At 39.1% G+C, this 9271-nt stretch overlaps 1 protein-coding gene across 2 annotated transcripts; it reads right to left on the bottom strand.

The window, feature by feature from the left end:
* Positions 1 to 1562: 1562 nt before the first annotated feature.
* LOC121640803 (transmembrane protein 272-like) lies at positions 1563 to 6686 on the bottom strand. 2 transcript variants are annotated; one of them, XM_041986683.1, is made up of 5 exons: positions 6444 to 6686; positions 5196 to 5274; positions 5055 to 5105; positions 4751 to 4957; positions 1563 to 2206 (listed from the first exon to the last, which is right to left on the bottom strand). In XM_041986683.1, the coding sequence occupies exons 2-5, from the start codon at positions 5257 to 5259 to the stop codon at positions 1998 to 2000; spliced, it is 531 nt and encodes a 176-aa protein (XP_041842617.1). In that variant the 5' UTR covers positions 5260 to 5274; positions 6444 to 6686; the 3' UTR covers positions 1563 to 1997. The 2 variants fall into 2 exon arrangements, with proteins under 2 accessions (XP_041842617.1, XP_041842618.1); XM_041986684.1 differs by having other exon boundaries at positions 5196 to 5276; positions 6453 to 6686.
* Between the last annotated feature and the right edge of the window lie 2585 nt (positions 6687 to 9271).

Genomic DNA, 9271 nt, shown 5'->3' with positions numbered 1-9271 from the left:
CTTTCTCTGTTTTTTTCTCTGTTTGAAAAGTTGTATATCCTTATCTTTGTTTCTTTTCCCCTCTTTTGCTTTAAATGAATTATGGCTTTAATTTTAATACCAAAATAGCTGAGACAGCAAAATGTTAGCGCATTCTGAATTTGGTGGCCTGAAACATTCCTGGCTTTTAATTAAATTCATAAAAGTGAAGCCCGTATTCACATACCGGTCACTTCAGGCAGTGGTTCCCAACCTTTTTTCCCTTGAGGATCCTCTTCATGCAAATACTAAAAAGCCATGGACCCCCTGCCCCACCTTGTGCTGAAACCATGCTTGGTTTTATACTTTCAAGCTGTGAAATTCTCACCATAAAGAATGTATTCTGGCTGAGTCCTGTCCTTCTATAAAGCCAAAGTTAAATTACCAACATATACCCTTACATTTTTTTCTTAAAATTGGAACAATGGCTGGACATTAATCACAATGGCTCTGAATGTTCGAAGCCTCTGGGACCCCCTGTGCTCTTTGGGGGACTCTTTGGGAACTACTGACTTAAGGTACACCTTGTTAGTACAGGCTTAGTCCTCTTTTTGCCTTCAGAACTGCTGTAATACTTCATGGCATTGATTCTACAAGGTGTTGGAAACATTTCTCAGAGGTTTTGGTCCATATTGACATGGTAGCATCTCACAGTTGCTGCAGATCTGTTGGCTGCAGTGTTTTAATTTCTTCAAACATCGTAGCGTTTTAAGAAGCACAAACTCACTAAATATAAAAATTGAAATATAGTATTCCAGTCTGAACCCTGATGTAAAGACTTTAGATTTACTTTGTGCAGGCAGAGTTAAAAATGATATAAATTAGTAAAAATTAAAAGAATGCGACATATAATCAGAAAAAAAGGCAGGCTTGTTTTTTTGTTTTTTTAAAGCTCTGGAGTTGGACTGGTGTGCAGCTGGTGTGTACTGAGTGACTGAAGAGGCCATAAAGGGCAGGTGCACAGGAGGATGTGTGGATCAGGTGTCAGTACCACAGATGTGTTGACCAGTGTTATATCAGGTTGCTGTTTTCATTTTCAGCTGCCTTATGTTCTCATTTTCCCCTGAAAAGAACATGACCAGGTTTGATTGCTGCATTTCTTTTTTCTGATAAGAAGAAAATACAAAGAGAAGTGTAAAAGACTCAGAAAAAACTCAGACTGCAGCATTTGTTTTGTGGCTTTTTGCTGCTTTGTGGTCTTGTTTAAGTTCTGAAAGTTGTTAATTTTAGTTATTTTTCATCTCTTTTCAGACATTTCTCCTTTTCTCTTTGTGCTCATTTCACATTTCTTCTGCATCTTGTTTTGTCTATTTGGTGTCAGATTCACACGATGTTTTGGGATCAAACTTGATATTTAAGATTTTAGCCCTGTGCCCAGGAAGCCAACACTGTGATCCACCCAGCTTCTCTCTTAGAGCTCAGAGAAGATAAAGGCCATAATAATCTCCTCACTGTATAAACTGTTATAAAACAGGTGTCACTTCTTTAGTCTCTGTGTATTAACAGCAATGATGTGCATGAGAGAAGAAAGAGGAGAATGACTGCTGGCTGTACGTGTCTTTTAAAAAGGCAAAGCATCAAAGAAACACAAATTCAAACAGACATTTTTATCATTTCTTCTTGCAGATTGCACAAAGACTGAGCCAAATATGAGGCTCACCACGTAAACAACACACCCTGTGCTCCTTTTGGAATAGCACTTCAAGGAAAAATCCAACAACAGAATTCATTAGAGTACCTGCAGATTTAGAAAAAGCTAAGCAATGAGAAAACACCTGAGACCTAATTAAAGTCAGCCAGAAAGGATATAATCTGAAAGTCATTAACAAATCAGGTGGGGCTGACAAAGAGAAGGATGTCTGAGTTGCTCTGTTGCTTTTCCTTAAGATTTCAAAACATGTAACAATAGTGGTATATGTGCAACAGAAGCAGCTTCACGCATTGCGAGCAGCCCCATAAGATGCATCCTGTTAGAGTCTCTAGAGGTTGTCGTCGGGGTCCGCATGACCGCACAGGCAGAAGCAGAAAAGGACGCAGCAACCGATGACCAGGAACAAACCCAACAAGATGTAGACCAGTGTGGTGGTCCAGAAGGCGAACAAGTAGAGAGTCTTGTTGCAGTACAGATTCACATCAGTCGCGGTCTTGTTGTAGTTGGGTTCATAAATTGAGTAGATCCACACATTACCTTGAGGAAAAAAATAAATACTGATGAATGTGGTGCAATCTGAAGAGAAGATGAGTTAGAGCATTGTTCCTGTGTAAAGGTCTAACTTTGTCTTGTCAAATGTACAACCCCAGTTCAAAAACGAGTCTGATGGCAGGAACAGATCTCAAAGAAGTTGGAACAGAGTGATGTTCACTATTGTGTAAATTCTTCTTTTAAATGTCTGGAAAGTGAGGAGACCAGTTGCAGGCGTTAAAGCAGAGGATTGTTGTCCCGTTCTGGTCTGATGCTGGATTCTAGCTGCTCAAGTAGCTGTTCTGGGCCTTTGTCCCTGGATTTTTAGTTTCATGGTGCTCAAATGTTTTCTATTAGTGAAAGGTTCCCTGAAATAGATGATGTCTATTGGGAGCACATGTTGCTCTGAAATCTCTTTGTACTTTTCAGCACTGATGAAGCCTTCATAGATGTGGAAGTAGCCCATGTTATAGGCACTAATGCAACTTCATACCATCAGGGACTTTGAACTCCCCACTGATAAAAACTTGCATGGTCTCTCTACTTTTTATTCTACAGGACACGGTGTCCATTGTTTTCAAAAAGAATTTCCCATTTTTATTAATCTGACAACAGGGCAGTTTACCACTTTGTCTGAGACCATTTGAAATAAGCTTTGATTCAGAGAAAATGTTTATGGGTCATGTTTACATATGGCTAATTTTTTGCAGGGGGACACTTTAACCTGCATTTGTAGATTTCCTGCTGAACTGTGTTCACAGACAGTGATTTCTGGAAGTGTTCCTGAGTCTATGCAGTGATTTCCAGTAGAGAATCATGTCTGATTTTGTTACAGTGCTGCAAGGGACTGAAGATCACAAGCATCCAGTTTTAACCTTTGGCTTTTTTCCCTTGCACACAGAGATTCCTTCTAAATCTTTTGATGATATTATGAATTGTAAATGGTTCGAAAAGTTTTTACAATTTTACATTGAGGACCAATTTTCTAAAATTGTTTCATGTTTGTCACAGATCTTTATATCTGAGAGGCTCTGCCTCTCTGAAATGCTCCTATACTCAGTCATGTTACTGACTTGTTGTGAATAAACTAATTATTTGACAAATGCTCCTCCAGTTTCTTTATTCATGCCAATTACTTTTCCTGGTTTTTGTTACCCCTGGTCCAGATTTATTTATTTATTTGTTTTTTGACATGCTCCCGCAATTAAATTAAACAAGCCAATATTAAAATGTTTAATATGTTAATATGTTCTTTTACAGGGAGAAAATATACAGATTTTAGATTTTTAAACCATTAAATTTGTTTTTTATTTACATTTTACACAGTTTCCAAAGTTTTTTGGGATTAAAGTTGTAAAGTGAAACTAACTGAACTGGATATAATGTATGAGGTTTAGAGGACAGAGAGCTGACAGACTGAACATGTGCTTTCTCAGTAAGTCGCATGGCCAACAGATGGTTCAGCAGAGCAGCAGTGGAGCGTCACTGAGACTGGAATGTTTTTCTAATTCATTTTACATGAAAACAGGAGGCGTTTTGCAAGTATTTATTAAAGAAGAAGAAAGTAAGGTGGACATCTAGTGGCTCAAATCTGTTACTACAGCAGGTGACTTCCACAGCTGGCACATCTGAAATATTACCCTAGAGCAGGGATCAGCATCTCTGCTCCTCACAGGCTGGTGTCCTGCAGGTTTTAGATGTTTTCCTGCTGCAACACACCTGATTCAAATTAATGGGTCATTAATATTGCTGGCATTTTACAGTATTCTTGCCTTAGTGTCACAGCTCTGGTAAGGTGGTGTGTTATATCTGCCACAAGTTCACAATCAGATATGCAACACGAGGATCCATACACACCTCCAGGTAATAAACTCCACAGGGAGTCTTTAATGGAGGGAATGTGAGAAATTAAAGCTTGGGGGGAGGAAGCTGAGTGAGAGATAATGTCTGTTATGTTGACTGCAGTGGACAAGGTTGAGGAGGTGTAGATTATTTTCTACAGAGCCATCATGATGCCTTACTTTTAAGTTTTTCTGAGTTTTATTAATCTAGATCAACATAAGATATCGTGCCCTGGTAGTGATCAGAAGTTTGCAGTTTATTCATCTTTGCAATAAACTCCTCATGAAATGGTAATAACCGGTCAGTCTTTCCTAAAGGTGACAGGTGCAGATGAACTGTGGTGCCATCTAATGGAAGATGCTGCAGCAGAAAGTCACATTTATCATGACAGTTTTCAAAGAGGTAAAAGCTTTTTTTTAAATTTAAAAATGTATTTCCAAAAACTGATGAAGAGGCAGGTGATTTTATTTTATATTTCAAATTCATTATAAAAGAGATAATGTACCTGTAACATAATTTTAAAGGCTGCATTCAGTATCAGGCAGAACTCCTCAGTGTTTCCATAGAGAAGTGTTAATATTTAATCTCACTGGCATCCATTTAGAGCAGTGGTTTGTCTGCTGAACGCAACTATTTACACGTATTTAGGGTCTCCCTGGCAACCACAAGCAGGCCTTTCCTCTGGTGGTGGCTAAATGAGTCACTCACCTGTGATGAACCAGCAGAAGAGAAAGAAACTCGTCAGCGAGTTCCAGGCGGTGCAGATTCGGCTCAGCAGGTTGACAGTGCCGTCTTCGGGCTCCTGAGCACAGGGCAGGCAGCTGAGCACTCCAAGTATCAGGCCAAAGACCCCCGACACAATCAGATAGATGGGGATGTATTGCTGCCGTGGACAGTCATTCAGGTATACTGACCCTGGTGGACACAGGGAAGAATGGCAGGATATTACTGAGTAAAACTATTAAACTCTAATAAATTATCCTGTTCGTCCATGAGTGATTCTGTGACTCACCAATTGCAATCTGAGCAATGGGCAAAATGCAGAAAGCCAACTTTGAACATCCTGCAAGACAATATAATCAAACTTCCTGGTTATTTTCTGTACAGAGCAGAAATTATCCGATGAATGTGTGTGACTGATTTTACACCTCACCTAGAATCGGTGCTGGGAGTTGAGAAGTTCTGCGTATCTGTCCGAGGAGCCTGTTGTTTGACATTATAAGCACTCTAACCTGTAGAGGAATATATGTGGTTAGTGAGTCGCCAGGTCGACACTTCAAACAACTGATTCTGCTCAACAAACAGACCAACCAATCATACCTTATTAAAATACACATGACTGAGATGATGAAACCAGTGGATATTTTAGTGAAAAAAGGCTAAATAATTAATAAATGGCTAAAAAAAAATGTATCCAGTAATTTTATTCATCTGGAAGTCTTTGCTTGATTTCTATGTTATTTATATGTGGTGATATCTTCTATAGGCTAGTAAAAACATATGCAGTAAGAAGATCTAGTTTGGGCTCTGTGTTTTTAAAAACAGGTATTGACTAAATAAATTTCCAAATACAATCATAAACTTTCCTCTACAGCACAAACACCAAAAAATAAAAAAAGAAAAGAAAAGAAAAAGAAAAGCTGCATGTACTGTAGATGTGGCTGCAGTTAATTTTTGGCCTTTTTAAATATTGACTAAATTTCTTTCATTTATCTCAAAACTACAAAAATGTTCGTCCCAACTGACTACCATTATAGACATTATTTGATAAAGCTGATAAAGTCAAGACATGGGGATGCAAACAAGAATGGTCAAAATCAAAGCAACAGAAGCTGAAATACCATGAATTTTACTCCACTTCACAAGTCCCCTTAACAAGAAATACATTACCCAGAATGCAACTGGATTTTTATTTCAAAAACAAAAACCTAGATTTCCTTTCTTTCAAATACCATACAGACAGTCAAATTTAGGGACAGGTGATAAGTTAAATCAGAAAATGAGATGTATATGTACTCTAAATGCTAAACTAGCCCGGTCAGAATATTAAATAGTTACAGTAAAGTGTAAAAGAAAAGAAAAAGTGTGCTTGCATGACAGGTTTTCCTCTGTATTACTCATGATAAGGTTTGGCTTCATTCCCACAGTCTGGAAGTCGAGCGATAACACAGAGAAAACTGGTGAAAGTGAACTTTGGTATCTGTTTAGCTCTATTTTGTATCAATAATAAGCAACAACCAATACGCAACTAAATTAAATTAAACACGGATTCTAAAAAAACAGAAACCATTTGTCTAACTTTTAAAAGCAAAGCTGAAATGTTAATAACTTGAGCAAAAGTCTGCGTCACATGTAGGAACGCCGTCAAACCAGAAAAGGAGATCACTGAACACGGTCTCGCCTTTAACTCTTAAGTCCGCAGATGAGCTCCGTCCCGCCGGCGAGCAGTCCGACCCAGCCGTCCGGAGAAGGAATCCGTGTCCAAATACAGCCGCACACAGTTCCTGGTGTCCGCAGGAGATTTCTGTAGTCTCGTCTTACTAGTTCTTCATGTACCTTTCCACTGGGAGGGTCAGTATTCACTTTTTGTCTCCTGCTTTGTTTCTGACAGCCGCGCCTCGTTCTGCAACTCCGGAGGCGCGCGTGCCTGCAGGGAGGAGCGCGGTCACGGGGTCAGATGATCAGACCACTAAAATAGAAACGATCCCTCGGATTTCTCTCTTCTCTATGCGACCTAAAATTATGAAAGCAGTCCATACAGGTAATGACTAATAAATACTACAGATTAATGTCTAAATTAGAAGTAAGTTAAATGTAATAGAATACAAAGTCTTCTGTATCAGTCACAGAATGGAAGTAAATTTTATACTTACTATCATCAGGTTGCTTTTCAGTTGTTTTTTCACGCTTCAAATGCAGCTTATGGTTCAACGGCAGCAGGGCATCTCCTGATAGACAAATGTTGTCAAATAAGCACTGATAAGAGCTGAATGGACCTTTTATTAAAATGCATTGAAACAACACTGTGAAGCTCTACCTACATAGAGCCATGTAAAACAAAGGGGCACATAAATATAAAAATAAAAATGATCTGGTCATTACTATTAAAATGTAAGCAAATGCAAACATATGACATGTCATTGTTTATTGCAGTCAAGTGCTGCCAATTAGCTGCACTTGATTATTTATAAATCTGCCACCACAGGGCGGTGTGGCTCAGTGGGTAGAGTGGTCGTCTTGTAGCCTGGGGGGTGTTGGTTTGATCCTAGGCCTGTCGAGCTCATGTCGAGGTGTCCCTGAGCAAGACACCAAACCCCAAATTGCTCCTGATGGGTCGTGGTTGAGCGCCTTGCATGGCAGCTTCCGCCATCAGTGTGTGAATGTGTGTGAATGTGTGTGTTGCTGGTCTGCAGCATTCAGATCTGTCTTCTTGACAAGACAGAAAGACGTTTCGACCTGAGGGGTTATAAGGTCATTTCCTATTGATGTTATTATTTTCAATACTTTATAATCCAGTAATTTCTGCAAAGCTCTGAGGAACTGCAAAAATAATAATAATAAAATAAAATAAACACAAGTCTTAAATTTTAGGCTCTACGACAACTATGATCTCGGTGCAGCAGCAAATCTGCAACAGACTATATGAAAAAGAAAATGAAACACTGTGTTGGCAGTGGTCGAGTGGAAGTCCAGACCTCAACCTGGTTGAAATGCTGTCGTGGGACCTTAAGAGAGCCATGCATAAATGAAAACTGCAAACCTTAATAAAGCGAATTAGAAGTGTGGACAAAATTATCCACAATAATGTGAGAGACTGATAAAAATATAGAGAAAATGCACCCTAGGCAGCTGAAGTCTCTACACATACTGATTTCAACTGTTCTTGCTGTAAACTGCGTGAGGGCATCTGAAGGTGGTTAAAGCAGAGTTTGCATATTGAAAAAGAGTTAGAGTGGGTTTTTTGCACTGATTTGTATTTCCTCACCATATTTAGAAAACACTATATTAATAGCCTTACATATTCATGCTATTTAATGGCATTATTACCTTTAGGTCAGCCGTGACATGGTTATAGCCATTTTATTACAGTTGCATTAAAACCTCTGTGGATATAGTTCGGAAAATTTCTTTGCTTATGTTAAAACAGACATTGTTTAAAAAAAAAAACTTCTTTCATGCTGGTGTTGGCAAACTTCCTGTCTTTGATGACTCTCTCCATATCTCCACAGCTTTTGATTTTTGATGCATGAAGCTGCAATCTTCATGTGGGGAAACTCTTCATGGAGTTGTGTTTAGCCTCTCGTCATCACAGATGTTGGTTCAGTAGCAGCCATGAGTCCCACGTCGTCCCACATCTTTACGCCCAGCGTGGACAACCAAAATGTCCTTCCAAATCTATGAACTCTGCTTTTGAGTTTTCACCAAACTTATGCCCCGTCTCCTTGGCTGATGCAACTAAACCCAATGATCCACATCTCGGTCTCTGTGCTTCTTCTTGGCATTCTGAAGAAGGGTCTGCATCACACAGAGACTTCAAGGTCTGTTCTACCCTCTTTTCAAGTTTAAACCAGATCACACAGTCGAAGCAACGATCTAGAGGTCCTTATTCATCCTTATTCTGTCCCTTTCTGGGGAGATTTCCTTGATACCTCTGTGGTCCATTGAAACTTTACATGTTTTTGTTTCTTTTTCTTCCAGAGACAGTACCTGAGTAATCTTCCTCCTCTTTTTTGCTGGGTATCTGCTATTGAAGGTGCTATTCTCCATGTTTTCTTCATCCACCCTCTTTCTTTTTAATGGACACTTCCTGTTTTGTTCCTGGCTGCTGCTGCTGTTTGACAGATTCTATGTCCACTAAAGTTGGTTTATAGGCAAGGCCACGTTTTTTGTATAGCACACTTTTTATGTATGAAGCAATTCAAAATTTCTAGATTGATGTTGTGTCTTTAGGGAGGAGGGTTTGGTCTGTCTTCTCCCTGGCTTATGTACAGATGTTGAAAATTTTTCACACATTCTTTGGCAAGTAATGTTTTGTTTAACTGTGACTAAATTATTGCTGTTAGAAATCTTAACAAATTCTAACTGTTATGCTCTGTTATGACAGCAGCTTCCTCAGTTGTCTTCTGTAGAGACAGCACTCTGTCCCACAGCCCAGCAGCCAGCAAATACACAAGTGTGCTTCACTATATCACCCCTGTTTTAGCATCTAGATATCTTCATGTTTTTCTT

Source organism: Melanotaenia boesemani, chromosome 5, assembly GCF_017639745.1.
Source record: "Melanotaenia boesemani isolate fMelBoe1 chromosome 5, fMelBoe1.pri, whole genome shotgun sequence".
NCBI lineage: Eukaryota > Metazoa > Chordata > Actinopteri > Atheriniformes > Melanotaeniidae > Melanotaenia > Melanotaenia boesemani.
The sequence above is the reverse complement of the archived record's forward strand: the minus strand, read 5'-3'. Positions and strand labels throughout refer to the sequence as shown.

What these genes read in the sequence shown, in the direction of transcription:
- LOC121640803 (XM_041986683.1), bottom strand. Translation starts at nt 5,259, where the DNA reads ATGTCAAACAACAGGCTCCTCGGACAGATACGCAGAACTTCTCAACTC. An exon ending in ACTCCCAGCACCGATTCTAG is followed by an intron (nt 5,106 to 5,195) that starts GTGAGGTGTAAA and finishes ATTGTCTTGCAG; the next exon opens with GATGTTCAAAGTTGGCTTTC. An exon ending in CTTCTGCTGGTTCATCACAG is followed by an intron (nt 2,207 to 4,750) that starts GTGAGTGACTCA and finishes TTTTTCCTCAAG; the next exon opens with GTAATGTGTGGATCTACTCA.